This window comes from Phaseolus vulgaris, chromosome 8 (assembly GCF_000499845.2).
Source record: "Phaseolus vulgaris cultivar G19833 chromosome 8, P. vulgaris v2.0, whole genome shotgun sequence".
Lineage (NCBI taxonomy): Eukaryota > Viridiplantae > Streptophyta > Magnoliopsida > Fabales > Fabaceae > Phaseolus > Phaseolus vulgaris.
In genome coordinates this window covers 61,448,651-61,466,034 of record NC_023752.2, presented here as the reverse complement: position 1 = coordinate 61,466,034, position 17,384 = coordinate 61,448,651, and the positions used below count along the sequence as shown (strand labels likewise).

General features: G+C 31.8%; 1 protein-coding gene across 3 annotated transcripts; it reads right to left on the bottom strand.

The window, feature by feature from the left end:
- Positions 1 to 798: 798 nt before the first annotated feature.
- Positions 799 to 16,591, bottom strand: LOC137824194 (uncharacterized). 3 transcript variants are annotated; one of them, XR_011083219.1, is made up of 23 exons: positions 16,370 to 16,591; positions 15,582 to 15,776; positions 14,741 to 14,771; positions 14,471 to 14,655; positions 13,419 to 13,578; positions 12,008 to 12,104; positions 11,227 to 11,396; positions 10,552 to 10,718; positions 9,993 to 10,178; positions 9,805 to 9,894; positions 8,285 to 8,365; positions 6,471 to 6,614; positions 6,260 to 6,342; positions 4,742 to 4,880; positions 4,547 to 4,630; positions 4,310 to 4,468; positions 4,134 to 4,221; positions 2,910 to 2,987; positions 2,656 to 2,722; positions 2,419 to 2,523; positions 1,607 to 1,723; positions 1,471 to 1,527; positions 799 to 1,198 (listed from the first exon to the last, which is right to left on the bottom strand). XR_011083219.1 is itself a non-coding variant. In XM_068629678.1 (23 exons), the coding sequence occupies exons 1-23, from the start codon at positions 16,481 to 16,483 to the stop codon at positions 1,085 to 1,087; spliced, it is 2,703 nt and encodes a 900-aa protein (XP_068485779.1). In that variant the 5' UTR covers positions 16,484 to 16,588; the 3' UTR covers positions 799 to 1,084. The 3 variants fall into 3 exon arrangements, 2 of the variants coding, with proteins under 2 accessions (XP_068485779.1, XP_068485780.1); XM_068629678.1 differs by having other exon boundaries at positions 2,427 to 2,523; positions 16,370 to 16,588; XM_068629679.1 differs by lacking the exon at positions 14,741 to 14,771 and having other exon boundaries at positions 2,427 to 2,523; positions 16,370 to 16,585.
- Positions 16,592 to 17,384: the final 793 nt, after the last annotated feature.

Here is a 17,384-nt window from a genome sequence, read left to right as displayed (position 1 = left end):
TCAGAAACTTCATTCCAAAAATATTGTTTTAAAAATTTTCAATTTTATTTTACAAACCCGTTCTAAAAATTCTGAAAAGTGTGTTCTAATTTTTTTTCAAAAGTAAACTTAAAGAAGGGTAAAATGACCATTTTAAAAATTGTGGGTACCCAAAAAAATACGGGAAGCCGTGCAGGAAGAAATTAATTTGTTGCGACTTTTGTTAAATACTATAATCTATTTTTTTTATGATAAAAAAATCTAATTTTCTTATATAATGTTGGGTACAGTAAAAGTTCCATATCATTTAGAATTATTTAATACATTTTTTTTTAATTCAAGACTTTTTTAGGTTAAAACCGTAACTTATTTTATTTTGAATTTTTTTTTTTATATTTTATTTGAAATTTTAGTTGCTCTGTGGATGGATTAATGGAGCTGGGAAATGTTCTTTCCATTTCTGCGGATATTATAAGGACTGATTTTTCTTTAAGCTTTAATAAACATTTTTGGAACAAATTTAGAAGACACTTTCGTTACGGATAAATAAAACTTAAAATCGCCCTAAATATTTGTTCTAAAATGCTCTTTTCGGAAAGTTATTTCAACCCCTTTTAACTTTTTATATTTATTTCATTAGATACAATACAACTCTGATTTGAAGGTGAACTTTCTTTGAGGTAACTTTTTTTTATCAAGAAAAATTTAACTTTCAACTAGACAAGTTGAGAATTGAACTAACGACTGCATGCAGTAGCTCAAAATGAGAAAGTTGAAGCATGTCTAAAAAAAGAAAGGTATATAATAGGGTCAATTGAATATGGATAAAATTTAACATGGAGCCCCTTTTTTTATTTCGTTCTCCATATTTAGAAACAATATATTTGACCCCTAAAGAAAGAAACAACAAATTTGAAACAAATAAGTCATCTCGTTCAAAAGAAAGAAAAATAATGAAAAGGGTGAGAAGGGCAAGAGCACGGAAAAAAAGTTTTAAAAGAACAAGGATAAAAAATAAGGTCACAATAGATATCACAAGTAACCTATCAACCTAGATGAACACAAATCATACAGAAGTAGACACATTAGTCCCTACAGAAGTTGGCTATTGTTTGTTTAAAAGTTGAATGGTTGACTGGAGGTATCTGTCTTGGGCACTCAAACATGACTTGGCAGTTTCTATCAGTGTAAGGCAAACAGGAGATAATTCACTGTTCAGCTGCCATTAATCAAGAAAGAAACCGTTATTAGAAGGCTGAAGTAGAATTTGCGCATGATTCAGATACAACTCTGCAATACATGTAGACACACACTACAAACCCAGTTAATGGGTTAACTGCCTTTTGATTTAAATACCCATTGGTCTGGGTAGTATTCATAAACTGGAAATAGTTTTGTAATGTTTTTCAAGAATTTATAAATTGAAATTTGAATCCTCTTTTACGTCAATGATAATGTGAAGAAAGTTCAAACAAGGAAAGAAAAGCTTACCATAAAAGATGATGCAATGCAATTGCAAACTTCAAGTGCCAAAATTCCTCGAGCAGCCTTTATTTTAGCACAATAAAATCAGTATTTATAATTGGTTAAATAAATCAAACAACAAATTTAGACAAAATGATGATACCTGGGAAGGTTCCTGTTGAACAGCACTAAGCAGGTTCTCAAGAACGAGCTTAGACAAAGAAACAAGTTCTTGGTTGTAAGATGAATCCCCATAGTATAACATGTCATTGCCTAGAATCTGGAAAGAAATAAAAATATATTGCTTTGAGGATTAAGATACATAAACCAAAAACCATTACTTGTCAGGAACACCGTTATCTACAAAACTAGTGTAAGTATGACAAAAACAGGTGAAACTAAAGAAAAATCTTGGATAGAAATTGATTATAAGAACTAACATCTGAAATGGCACTATAGTGAAACTAGGGATTATGACTTCCCAGACTATTTTCATTTCAATAATGATTTCATATAGATGATCATAATACGTTAGTCTCACTTCTTCACCTCTATGTTCCTTGCACGTTGTGCCTAAAGGAAAAGAGAGGCCTCAACATGTAAGATGTGATTAAGTATTGATTTATTAACTAGGGAAGATGAATTCATTAGCAGACAAGGACAATACTGAACTTTGCTGATAAGACAGCAAGCACGGGAAGGTTGATTCACTAACGGGCTCAGAATAATCCTACTACATTAGCATAAACCCTAGACCTGTACATATACTGGAGCTATGTCCACCAAATGACACTTATATCCATTACTTCGGACAACACAACAGAAGCAAGACTTCTCTAAATACTCCTTTAAACTTCAATTTGTTTTATCCATTTTGAAATGAAAGAGCAAATGATATGTTATCTTCATTCTATAAATGCAATTGAAAATTTCCTTTGAGTGGAAATGACAAAATAAAGAGATGCAAAGACTTACACCTATACCTGTGTATTTGCACGATATGGCAACCTCTTTTGTGATAAAGTTGTCAGTAATAATATGATAGCTGAAAAAATCTGTGTCCTCATTTTTGGTTCAAAACTGCAAGGGTTTTCAATTTTAATTCATTCATCAAACAAGATGCAAAAAGAGGTTAAAATAATTAAGGGAAGTATTCTCAAGGGAGGGTGGTTCAAGAAGCTTCAATCATTATATATCTCAAAGAAAACTTACCAAGAGCGGGAACTGATCAATGTGAACAAGTTATTTGGGAAATAGGTGACTGGTAGACTAAAGGTACCTTCAATAAAGTAGAAGAACTTCATTGTAAATACATGCATACTAAGAAGAGGTAAAAAGGAACTAGATCTCTAACCTAGTACATTTATAATTCTATTAAAATTTTTAATGGTGGTGACATCCCAAAAAAGAGAGATTTTTAAGTGTCTATGCATATGAATGTGAAAAACTAAAATAACTTTTACAACCTGGAACCATAATTAAGAAGCCACATAACTTCCTAATAGATGAAACTAGTCCTTCAACGCCCGTTGGAGTTCGGAAGCCTACAAAATCAAGCAAATCAATACTCAGATTTAGGTTCTAAGAATGTCATAGAGACAGACAAAAAATCATTATTTAAGATAGAAGCCACGGTGGCACAATTAATGTATTCTTTTACTACAATTCTTAAATAAAAAACAATGATACAAGCAACCCAAAGTTCAAAAGAGAATGATGGCAATAAGAAACCATCTTGCAAAAGAATGGCGGGTGCCTTTAATATATCGTAGCATTCAAGTTTATATTATTTATTTCTAAGAATGATTGCTAGGATACTTGTATTCAAGAAGTTAGTATTGTTAGATCAGATTTTCTTTAAGTTTTAAGCACTAGAAGCCTTGGGGTAAAAACAGTAGGGAAAATGACCTTAAAGTTTGGCACACCAAAAGCTTTTCTATTTCTGTTAATATTATTAACCATATATCTTAACATAATGCCCCACTATATATGACTTTATCCATTTCAGTTCGTATATTGATTGATCAACCATAAACCTAATTTAATTTAACCAATAGTCTAATTATTCTAGTTCTGATACATCATTTTTAGTTAACTCTAAGTATTTATTAGACTGTTAGTTTGTTACTGGTTAATAAATAATATAACAATTTCTATGTTAGCTTTTAAGCCATATGTTATAAGAAGCCGCAATCGTGGTCAGATTTTAGGCATTTGAAAGATTTACAAAATTCATAAATGCCTTAAATCGTTAGATATACGACAAAGGGATAAAAGAGAGAAATAAAAAGATGTTTAAATTATTGCCTTGAAATCATTAGATATTTGACAAAGAGGACGAAAGAGGATTTTTTAGAAAGTTAAAAAATGGCTTCAAATCATTAGATAACAAAGGGGATAAAAGAGGAAAAAACAAGATGCCCAAAATTATTGGGCTTTCTTCTCCAACACAATTTGACAGAATTGAGTTACCAAAATATAGAATAATTTATACTTTGGAATTCTGATCATTGTTCTGAACATTTTAAGCATCACTGTTTCATCATAGAACACAAAATTAGCAGTGAATAAATCCCACAAAATAGACATCCCACAGATAACAAATTACATGCATTCAATTTGAAGTATTGGTTCTTAATTCTTCGACAATGTGAAAGCAACTAATTTAAAGGTTTTGCTTATCAACTAACCATCAATTATGTCTAAGGTATGCAAACATGTGATTGCTGAATCAATTAATCCATCTGAATGAGAAACCAAGCCCCCCAAGAATGCAACCTGAAAATTTCAAATTATGAATCCTTGAAAATATAAAAAGTAGCAAAATTACATGCAATTTTTATGTGCCAAAAGCTGTCATACCTACCTCTGCAGTTTCTAGAAAAAGATCAAATTGCCTGTGAGCAGAAACAGAAGGTATTGTGACTTCACTAAATGTAACACATGATTTGAAAAAACTAAGATTTTTCTTAGCACATTTCAAAGCTTGAATTGCTAGAGAATTGCAAGAGTGAACAAGAGTTTCCTGCAAGAAAATATGATAACTTTATGACTATGATACCAGGTCTTTGGCCAACAACTGCAAAGAAAAACAAAGACAAACCTTAAGTTCATTGAATCTACCAAAAGCTCCTCGACAATTAACCAAAAAAGCTAACTGTTGTTCCATCTCTGCTCCATAATCTACCTAGTAAATAGAGGCAGTTAAGTGTCAACTAATCAATCATGACAAAGCATTACTACCACAACTAAAGAAAGAGATCATAGACCAAAATAATATCAAAAAGGATCGTGTTACCATGTGCACAAAGCGAGATATTGAACGTGCCACTTGGCCATCATCATCTTTCACATTCATAAACTCTATATTATCATGCAGTGTCTGAGCAATTTCAAAAAGCAACTGTATGCTTGTTGGATCACTAATGTGATCATTCCTGTTTGACAAATAATAACAGATTATTACATGGTAATGAAGTGAATACCTAACAAATTATATTAATCAATCAGAAGGATAGAATCAAGAGTATGTTGCGGGAAGCCAGCATATCACGAAACAAAAATTTGAAAATGCAAAAGTAAACTCAGTAAACATGTAAGCTTTGATTCAGGACCAGAATAAAATTTCCCTCCCACTAACTTTTGTAGTGAAAATAATATCCCATTAGTTTCGTTGTGTTGGAATGACCTTACCTAATGTTACCCAATCTGACTTGATGCCTTACCCTTATATATTAAATAGTATATATTTTCAAAATTAGATCTAAGATAGTAAACTGGGATATTTAAGTTTGTATAAGTTCTGTGTTGTTAACAATAATCTGTGTAGTGCGTACACTTTAGTCCAGTCTCTTTACCTCAGCTTTTATGTCCAAGTACAGGGGATTTAGGAGTGGAAAGCAGTGAAAGGTTATACGGAATTTTGCAATGTTAGTAGCTATTTGGTGTATTTAATGCAACCTAATTGTTCATTATTTAAATAATAAAAAATTCATAAATGATAACAACTAATTGCTTATTATTTTATATGAAATTGTACAATTTTGGAAGCCAATTTTTAAATAATGAAAAATTTAAATGATTAATCATTTTCATATGATTTTTTATTATTTAAAAATTGGATAATGTTTATTTATTATAAAATTTTCAATTGAAATCTTAATTTTTTAAATAAATGTTTAACATGAAATATTACATAGTGTGGAAATTAAATTACACAAAATTTGTAGTAAAAAGAATTTGAATTGTTTATCCAAACAAAGCATTTTGCAAAGGAATTGAAAACATTAAATTTCCATACATTTTAAATAAGAAATTCAAAATTCTCTGTCCAAACACTACTTTAGAGAGATTTACTTCATTGATCAGTACATTTTCTCCTCATACAATTAGTATTTTCAGTTTTTCTTTTTCCAACAAAGAAAAAAAGAAAAGAAAATTTGATGTGTAAAACCTTGAAATTCGAATGAGGTGATTTAGAGATGATTCAGTAGTACTGCCTCACAACTCAAAATTTCCTTTGGGAATTGCCATAGAAGTAAAGGAATTTGTCAAATACTAGTATAAAATTGTTCATTTCACTTCACCTAATAGCATAAATTTTTGGTATAGTTGGCTCATCATAAGATATCAAACCCTCCGACCAAGTTGTCTAGAATTTAATTCTTGGCACACCAATTCTTCCAATAAAAATATTAAACTTCCAGCAAAAGATAAGTGAACTTTCACCTTCATATACAAACTAGTATATGAGTCAACAAGGGTGATATGGATTGAAAGGAGTAGAATAAAACACAATACTTGTTATAAATGGTACCTTGTCACCATATTAAGGATGTGCAAAAAGACAACATCCTGTGACTTGCCATACAATACATCTAAGATTTCAGGAAACTGAACCTACATAATAATAACAACAAAAGGCCAAACCATCACTAATGCTTCTAGCACATGTATTGAAGAATGAATGATAGAGACAAAAATTAAAAAAAAAATATGATTAAGTACAAGATATTATTGGAACCTACCAGACAAAAAACATCTTCCAAATGCTTAAAGTGAGACAGAAGCTTCACAATGAGAGATTGCAAGCTTAACATTTCATCCTCTGTAACTGTTTTATTCCAAGCTCGATTTGAAATGCCTTCCAAAATGGCATTCAAATGGTTATCCTGGAATAATTTATTGCATTTAGAGGATAGATTACAGAAGGAAGTAATAGTACTTTGAAAGTGATAGGTATATATATCAATTCATACTAAACTTTGTAATTGGATAACAATTAATCCATCAAGGAAAGAGTTTAAATCTCAATGTTTTCTATAGATTTTCTTTAAATTATCATATAGGCGTCTGCCTTATGATTGTCTACTTAAAGAACATACTAAGACATACCAATAGATAGAAAGAAAGGATGCAAAGAAAGGGGGATAGCATATCGTGCAAAGGACTTACAAACTTAGTTCCAGAATTTAGTAATAGATCTTTTGTTACTTTTGGGGAATTGCTTGCATTCTTAGCTTGCTTATCATTTCAGCTAATAGCCAATGAAGACAAGTATTATTGGTAATTCAACAAGACCTTTGAGATTCTCATCTTGTCTCATCATTTTCTTGTAATTTCCACCTCCTTTCAAAGTCTAAATTTTATTCAGCACTAAAAAATCAAACTTAGAACCTGCCAACATCAATCTTCATTTTGAAGGACCATGTTCAATCTCTCATAGATTGGCATTAAGCAAGTTATATACTAAAAACTTTAAAGCCCCAGATTGACCAAACGGGAATTACTGGTAAGGTAAGGAGAGATGGGCATTAAGCAAGTTGTAGATTAAAAAGTTTAAAGCCCCAGATTGACCAAACTGGAATTATTAAAAAGCAACAAAAATTGCAACCACGCCCAACCAACCAACAAATCTATAATCTGTCACTATACTGTTCAGATCTAGAAGATGATGATACAAATGAAAAACATTGGCATTGTAAAAAACAGTTGGGTGACAAAGTGTTAACTGCCTAGTCAAAACAAGCAGTAGTCACTCCTAAAGAGTTTAAGACCTCAAGGTCTACTTGTTGCAGACTTACAATTACTCCTAATACCTTTTTAGCGCTTAATTTTGTTAAAAGAATTCATTGAAAAGATTAGTGCCAAAACAGGACACGAAGGATGGTACCATTTTAGTATCATGTTGAGAAGAGAGAAACCAAGAATGAATATAATGAATTTTGTGTGCTAAGTACACATATAAGTATTCTTATTTATAATGAAGAAAAGATACAATAATAAGAAACAAAATCAATATCTAATAATGAGAAATATTTGGTAAGATATTTTCCTATCAAATCATATTAATATCCCTATTTAATGTGATCAAATCATATCTCTAACACTCTCTCTCAAGCTAGAGCATATGTATCATATGAGACAAACTTGTTACAAATGCCATTAATACTGAGCCTTTGAGAGAATCATGTAAACCAATTGATTGTTGGAACTGACAAAGTAAATAATGACAAATGGTATCTCTAAAAAAATTTATTATGAAGAAGAAGGAATATGACATGTAACAATAGTTCTTTCCTTCAATTCTTCTTTCCATTTTTTATTCCTGTATCAAATTTACATTATAAAAAATAATTACTGAATATCTAAAAACCTTCAACAATTTAATATTTTAACAGTCATAGAACTAAAAAGGTTATTACTAAAATTTCCTAAATAAGCCCAAATCATCTACGCCATGTAAAATGGTCAACATATTAGTGCATCCAACAAAAGAAGATACATAATGGCACATAGAGAACTAATAACAGTCTGATTGTAGTCACTCACTTGGACTTACCATCTTATTCTGAAGAATAAGATCAGTATAAGCATCTACAACCTTCAGGTATTCATCAAGGCTATCATACAGAGCAATAACCTAAAGTTGCAGCCAAATTAGAGACAAATGAAATATCTGGAGGAAAAAATGACAGTTGAAAACATGCTTACAAATGAAGCTCAGACTAAATCTCAGAAAGTAAACATTTTTTTACTCAGGTAAAAATTACCATATACTCAACTTGACCATGAGTGTTAAGCATAGATGTTGAATAAACTAAAACAAAACTTTTCCTTAACTGATTAGACTTTCCTTAAAAGTCAATATCTAAATATAATAACATCTGACCTAACACAGTTAGGAAACAGGTGTTAATGACTTACCCTAAGCCTCATAATCTAGTAACCTAACCAATAAGGAAGCGTACAAACCAAGAATAGAGCAGAGAAACAGATGTAGAATATAATGTGGCTCAACCAACAGTTTATACATGCTTTTACATTTCATGTGTCATTTGATGGAGACACCGCTCCAAGACCTCCAATTTGAAATGTTTATTCCAGAAAAGGTGTTGTATAACAAATGGCAATTATGCCCAGCAGTATTTGATGGTAAAAGTGTGTGCGAAGTATGCTTTGAGGTGAATAGCAGTTATTGCATATAACATTTTTACTTTGTAATGTTTAATTTAGTATTACGGTGTGGGAACATTTATGGTGTTGTTGTATTTGTAAGTTTCAGAACAGAGATATTCTCTGTAGGAGTAGTCTCTTCTCTGGACGGTAATAGCATTGCAGTAGTGTGCAGTCTGAGTGTTTTGTGTTTCAATAAATATTCCAATTAGTCCTGATGTTCTGTAGTTATTTTACAAGAAAAGGTCAAGGGTTATCTTCATTAAGCATCCAAAGGATTAGATAGTAGATAGATTGTACTCGTACTTATTTTTTTGGGGTTTCTAGGATAAAGTGAGTATTTTTTTTTTTCTTTCACTGTCTATATTTTGCAGATTTAAGAGAATTCTACATCTTCAGTATATACTTCCTTCTTCAATACTTGTTTTGGTGACATTACGCTCACAAAATTTATTGGAGAAGAGAATATATTGAAGAAAAGAGCGCAAGGCCTCGCAATACAATATCCTCCTAGAAGAAGCAAACACTAAAATACAACAACAAATACAAAAACACACGAAGTTTTGCCCAACTCTTACCTTTTTCTACTCCTTTCCTGCACTTTATAGTCTATGACATTTGACATAATAAGAGATGACACACCTCCGATTTGTTCGTCATTAACATTTTTCTGTTTTAAGGAGATTTCCTATCATAAGATACAGACTTCCTCCTCCTATATTTGTATGGTAAAATTAAGAGGAAGAGGGAGGCATTGGAGAACAGAATGTATTAATCAAAGAAACTAAGATAATACAGTTTCCCTCAAGGTGTAGATAGACAAAGAGATGGAGATTTAAGAGGCATATACGTCATTGTGAATGTAACTCTGAAATGATGCAAGATGGACTAGAATTTTATAGATACCTGAATAACTTTATCTAACACATCATTGACAATATGAACAGGGGATTTTCTTTCATGCATCCTGAATCCTAGCAGTCTGTAATTCATGTGCTGTATCATCAAAAAGAAAACAATAAAACTGCAAATTGGAAAAACCAAAACAAAGATGCTGCTAAATTCAAGGGATCATAACAATTTTAAAAGCTTACCTGACCAAAGGAATTATCCTTGCTAAATTCAATAAGATGAAGGATGTGCACAACGTTGGAATTCACTACTTCAATAGGGAGCTCCTTCAGTAAATGATGAAGAATGATTGAAACACATGAAACACTCCCCAATTCCTGTTGATTCTTCATCAATCCAAGTTCTGACAGAACTTCATTGACTTGTGTCTTTAGCAAAGACATACTTAGATCAGCATAAAACACAGGATATATAGAGAAGAAAAGCAGAAAATAAATTAGCAAATTGACTTTCTTTTTTCTACTGTCTGATGGAGTATATAGATGGCATATTAAAACTTGAGTTTTCAATATTATAATCAGAAAAAACCCAACCACATTTAGCTTACTATATGTGCCTACACAACCTTCATTTCACTCACTTGAAATGCTCATGCAAAAATCAAAATAAAAGAGCAAATATACCAACCAATCAATGAAATTTCAATTATACACTTTCACATAACCCAGATATGTGGAAATATGATTATATATAATATCTCCCAAAACAAGTATACTAGTGAAGAGAAACTTCATTACGTACCTGAGTCAACCCATTAAATACACACTTCATAATATACTCAATGGTTGGTTCCATCAAACTCACTTGCAATTTTATGTTGAGTTTAACATTCTTATGAGATCTTTCATTGGCTGACAAGATTTGTATCAAAATAACTCTGATGTCATTCACGCATGTAACAAGATAGCCTGTTCCAGTTGCATAACATATGAAATAAGTTGTATGAAAATACACACAAGAATCAATTTGCAACCCATACAGGAGAAAATTAATTAGAGGCAGCACTGCTATAGAGCACAAAAAATCATATAGGAGAGTGTGAAGCAGTAATCCAAATTAATTGTTTCTGTTTTATCTGAATAACTGTTAAATAATATCTTTACCAGCTGACTTTTCACATTCTCAATAGCTTTCTAAATTTGGAAATTTTTAAAAGAAACACAAAGGCTTTAAACCAAAGTATGTGACTGTACTGGCACCAAAAGTGTATATAATATATCACACCAAGGTCTTGGATTGCCAATTGTGGGGGTGTTAGAGCGTTATGATGCACAATTGTATATGCAAGTATGCAGATGTAAAGGTTAGACCAAAATATGTCTGGCAACATACAGATTTATTTTAACAATTAAAAGGGGCCCATCTGTTTCAGTTTACATGTTCTACACATCCTAAGGATAGATATTACAAAAATACCTATATCATGCGAAGGCAGCTTCTGAGCACAGTGAGCCATATAAAGACGGCAATATGCAGATGCCACAGGATCTCCTAATCCTCTTGTCATCATTACCAAGCGTTGGAGGCTGTCTAAAGGTTGGTCAAGCAGAAAGCGCCAGCAAGGCAAAATTGCCAGCTCCAAGTAACTAGAACAATTTCAGATAAGCATTCAGCAAACACCCGTCAGAGAGAAACATTCTTCAGTGCAACAGTTCAAATGTTATTAACAAAACCTTTCAAGAAAAAAGGTCTATACTTGATCAAATTTCCATGCAATATTGACAGACAAAGTGTTTGACAGTTGTCATGTTAAAGCTAATCGTCACTGTATTAACATTATATAAGAGGTTCCAAACATGTTGAAGGAAATAAATTAAAATAGGAGTAGGTCAACCCACAACAAAACAGCTATCTGCAAATTAAAGGTTTTTACATATAACAAGGCTATGCTTCATCCAAAAATATAGTTTTTGTAGCCTAATTGTACCAAGGTGACTTTCTTTGTTGAAGTGGATTTAGGATTAGCTTTGAGATTATAGAAATATAATTATAGATGGCTGTGATTCTTGTGAGATCACAGCAATGTGTCTCTGAAAGTGAATTCAAAGAAAATTATAACTGTGATTATGAAGAAACTAAAGGTTATCATGGCATCAGAAAGTCTAAAACCAACATAAGCGGAGAGAGAAGACAAATAACTTTAGGGGAAAAAATATAAGGAATAAATTAAATACAGGACAAAGGATAAGGACTTCACATGCGTGGAAGAAGCTCTTGCACAGCACCAATTTTGCTAAACCAGTTATAGCAAGTTTCTTTGGCATCAGCACAAATATCCCTTGCTTGAAAGTTTTCTACAAGATTCAAATAAATCATTTAAGAAAAAATATGTGACTTTTAAATGAAATCCATCTATCTCATGCAGATCATCAAGCTTGTATGACATGTACAAATTAGTTCCAATAAACAAGATACAAAATGAAAATATTCAGTGAGTTCTGATGTTAGAGACAGTGAGAACCATTTTGCAGTTAGGATACCCACTGAACATATTTTCAATCATTCATCTTATATTTGTATGGCTATAATAAATTACTAATTATGATGTTCCCATAATGCATCAACTTTTCAATGATGCAAGGATACTCCCAGATGTTTGCATATACAATTATATATTTATCTGATGCAGATACCAATACTCTAATAGAATGGCATTCACATATGTGGTATATCTTTTTTTTCTCTATCCGCTATGCTCAAAGTGTGGGCCAACCTCAAAATTATTACCCAGGAACATGTAGAAGAAGTACTGATGGAACTTGTGATGGGAATATATTCATCCATAAATACATTTCATTTTAATTTCTTAACAAATATAATATGCATATTTTATTTAAGATAAATTGGCATACCCATTGCTTCATTTAAAAAAGAATTGCATTTGCATATTGCATCAGATACCTGTACCCGATCCCACGCAAGATTGGTATTTCTGCCATTTAGAAACAATTAGGCCTTGCAACAAAAGAAGTTCTTCATAAATTATAATAATAATTGTAAATATTTATATTACCAAAGGCTGGTCAGTGGTAGAATTAATTGGTTTTCTGGTTAGTCTGGTTAAGCATCATGCCAGCAACAGTTCTGTTGAACCAGATGCAACCTGGCTGGAAGCATCTCACTCAAACAAAAACTCAGTGGTTGACTGTATCCTTAAACCAAATACCTGACCATCCATTATTTACATGAGCCGAGAAACTACCATTCACTGTTTAACATGCACAAAGTATTTTATGTTATCTGTTATATAATTCCTTTTTGTAAATGTAGTAATTTATAAGGATTAAATATTTAGACGTATTTCAGGGCAAGCCTTGGCACAACAGTAAGGTTGCCTCCTCCCCGAATGAACATCAAGAATCAAAATCCTATGTTGTGTAGTAACACTTTCTCCTAGAATCACCTTGCCATCCTTACAAACTCTTTTATCAGCCTTTTAAGGAACTAACACGCATTATTAAGTTAAAGCACAAAATCATTAGTCTTCAAAACATTAGCATGAAAAAAAATGTCACGTTGAACAATTATTAGTGCAACAGTCATATGAATAACTACAGATTATGGAAGTAAACAGCATTTTGTGAGTGAGCTTCAGATTGACAAAGGACCTGCTAAGTTGCAGCGCAATGTTCCATCTTCAGAAAACTCAGCTTTCCGCTTTATGCGTTGCCAAACCAGGTTCCCAACCATATCCATGATATCGGTGACAAGAACAAAAAGTGTAGGATAAAACTCAAATACTGACGTATCCATAAGAAGCTTAGCAACCTGCAAACAGAATAATCAGTTTCAGACCCAGATAATCAATCAAAATCAAGACAAAGTTAGACAATAAATGAAAAAAAATCAGTATGTTTTCACTCCCACTTCAAAACTAAGTATAAAATTATTTAAATTTCAAATGGGCAGACCCTACTCTCAAAGTCCCTTATATTTAAAATACTGTTAACCAAAATTAAACAACATTTGCACTCTTTTTGGCATATAAATATTACTAAGAGTGAAGAAAGTACAGGAAGAAAAGAAAATACAAACTGATATCCATTAAAGGGCTCTTAATCCCTAAACTATCTGATAAAGGGGAACCATGTGCAGAAACCAACAAGTCTACAATCTAAAAACAAAAACCGTAAATGAGAAACCTGCACAAATCCCAAAAATACTTATTTGAACACTGAATATGACCACTTTTTGCTCCTCTAGACCAAGCATAAAGTTCTCTTGAAAAATGGCAGAGAACTCACCAGAAGAATACAAGTTACTAAGTCATTCCATATCTTGCCAAAACCTTTCTTGGTAAGAATCATAAAAATCAAACATGTCACTTTTTAAAATATAATTTTGCAACAAACTCTATGCTTCAAGTAACATGATCAACAACCTTGTTAACAATAAAAGCAACATCTAATATTTTCCTAGATTCTAACACGGCACCTAAAGAAACTAAATATCATCCAATAAAATCAAATACCAATCAACCAACTAGATAAAACCTTCAAGATAATCAATTAAACAACTATGATACATAAAATCATATCTCAGCTGAATGAAATAACATAAAACAAAACTGTTTTTTTCATGAATTCAAAAGCAAAAAGGTATATATCACTAATACAAACTATAATGTTAAAAGTAAATTATTAAATACATTGAAGTTTACCTTTATTGATAACTTTAAGGATGTCACCCGGTCTTCAGCTAACCAAGAACGAGTAATCTCATCTTTGAGCTCGTGTAGTCGAGAAACGTACTCCTGCCATGTAATAGTCTTGACACCCTCATCTGCAAATTTTTGTGGATTGTCCAGTTCCTCGAAGTGCATAGTTGTCGAAGATTTCTCATGTACTGAAAATTGGGATGTCACATAACTAAATGTAGATAAATAAAAGATATTACAAAAGTAAAAACAATGTAAAAGGTATTGACATACATTTCCCACTTCTCATTAAAACATCAGGCATCTGTAATTTAAAGAATAAATAATTAGATAATTATAATGAAAAAAACTGAAAGGCTTAAAGATAAAGGATCAAAACAGTTTTTAGAATACAAAAGCTTATTTTCCAATGCTCACATTAAGACCTACCCTCTAAGAATACTATATTTGCTAATTGCACAATAGAAATTACAGATATTTAGAGTAATTAACTGCTATATCTTACACTTCATAAGAATATTTCAAAGTTCACGAAGATTTTCCAACACAGTATCTGGTAGATGGCTAGCTCATATGCAGTGTTATCTAACAACTTGCATAGAGCCCTTCTAATGCAAAATCACAACAGTGTCCATACCCAAGCTCAAATCATTATCTCTATAGCTGAAGGTGAAAAAAACAACTAAGGAACCCAAGGTTCGATATGAAGTGTATTAATAAATGGTTGAATAAACAGTAATATCTTGGTCAAGATTTCTACTCCAGCCAGATACACCTCTTCCTCAAAATTATTTAATAATTAATATCCACCAATGCAGACAATCAAACAATGTCTTAATCGCTTGGAAACCAATAAAACAGTATCATACAGTTCTACAGTTTTTCAAATAGAAAATATCCAGCCTTTCCCCTAGCCAGCCACAACAAAGTATGTAAATTGTTGAATTTCACATCTATTATCTAAACTGATCTGCTGCTAGTGACAATTAAGAATGTTCAAAGCCAATAAGAACTGTCTGCAGTCTCATTACAAAACATGCTTCTAAAGATACCACAAAATATGTAGTAAGCTTCTTATTTAAACCTGAAAAGAGGAAAATACTGTAAAACTTACTGAAGAAACTGAAACCATCTTGGAGACAGGAAACCGCTGCATTAGTAATCTCCTGGAAGAGGTCCACTCCTTCGTTGGCTGAAGATCAGCAGCTTCATTCAGGTTTTCATGATCAGGAGGAGCAGCATTTGCATCATTATCAGTTCCTCTCAGTGGATCAAAGAAATCATTGTTCCCACGATCTACAACATCAACCTAAATCGAGAAAATTAACAAAGAAGTGAATATCGTCAAAAGTGAAATATATGTAAACTTTTGTGGTCACAGGTCAACTTAAAAACAATAACCACGGAGCTTTAGAACACTTTCACTTTAAGCAAGTCAACAGAAATTACTAAGTCCTAAATTGTAGTAACTAAACCAAACTCTTCCCGTCCCCGCCTTCAACCTCTTTCTCCTGCTCTTAGTGCATTATTTTAGTGTTATACATGCTAATAACTTGCAATTCATGACTAAGATCATTTAAATCTCTATCCAGATTACATCATATTTTAGTCACATGATCATATCACTCAGCTCAACAACTTCAACCATTGGACGACATTAAACTGAATAAAGGTTTCTAAACTAGGAAGGATCGATAGAAGTTAATTTAACTGACCGATTCAAATCCTAGGCATGTTCTTATTTCAGGTTGATAGAACAAAATCTTATATAGTGTGGTGCATTCAGAACAGTGAAAGCGGCACCGATTCTGTATAGCCACGATCATTTTTTACCGCTGTCAAGGTACCGTAACTGCTAATAGAAAAAAAAATGCGAAAGAAGTTGCGATATGAGAGCAGGACCTGGGCGAGAGGTGGAGAGGGAGGAGAAGCAGACAGAGGATGAGCGGCGGTGGAGACGCGACGGAGGGCGTGAAATTCAAGCTCGGCACTGTAATTGCGAGGTCTGAACTCCATGGAAGCATTCAACAAGGAGAGAGGGAAGAGTTGTTGGGGTTTTGTCTTTGCTTTCTGCAGTTACTTTGGACAAGGAGAATGCAAGATCAGCGTGACTAGCTTAGCCAGGTGAAGCTGGCTAACAAATTAATTATGTTTCAATTTACTTAATTACCCTTTTTCATTCTACAATTTTTTTTTCAAATATTATTACATAATATAATCCAATTTATAATCTACCCGTGAAAACACATAGCACTGTATTCATTTCATTTTTTATGATTAAAAAATAAAAATATTCATTAGTTAATAATTATTAAAATAAAAATATTAAATTATAAAAGACGCGTTCATGATTTAACATATATAATGATAGCTGACACGAAAATGGATACTGTTATATATATTATTTTTAAAATATAAAACGAAGATAACAATAAATTGATAATAAAGATTCATGTATTTATGTTTCAGCAAGAAAATATTTCTTATAACTGATTCAAAATGATTTTTTTTATAAATTTAATGTATTTTTTTTTTTAAATTGTGTTAGAATTTGAATCAATATTTTTTGAAATTTGATATTTCACATTATTCTATTAGTGTTGAAGAGTGTTCGTGTCTATAGTCTTATAATGCATTCATAGAAAATAGTTATTAAAATAAATTAATTCAGTTAAACTTTTATAATTTTATTATGAATAATATTTTATTAAATTAAAAAAAATAAAAATTACGGAAAAGTAATTATAAAATATAGAAGTTAAAATGGTTAGAAATGGTGTATAGTCTTAAAAAATTCCTATTTTAAGAGGAATGACATTAATTTCAGTGGACAAAGATTTGATTGATGTTTTTTTTTTTACTTCAAAGCATTGATTCAACCTTCAAATAGTTTTAACCTCAAAATAATTTTAACCTC

Excerpts from the sequence above, each read along its gene's own strand:
- LOC137824194 (XM_068629678.1), bottom strand. The coding sequence starts at position 16,483 with ATGGAGTTCAGACCTCGCAATTACAGTGCCGAGCTTGAATTTCACGCC. Across the intron at positions 11,397-12,007 it reads CAAGAGCTTCTTCCACGCAT|TTACTTGGAGCTGGCAATTT; the intron begins GTGAAGTCCTTA and ends AAATTGTTCTAG. Across the intron at positions 4,222-4,309 it reads TTTTTCTAGAAACTGCAGAG|GTTGCATTCTTGGGGGGCTT; the intron begins GTAGGTATGACA and ends TGAAATTTTCAG.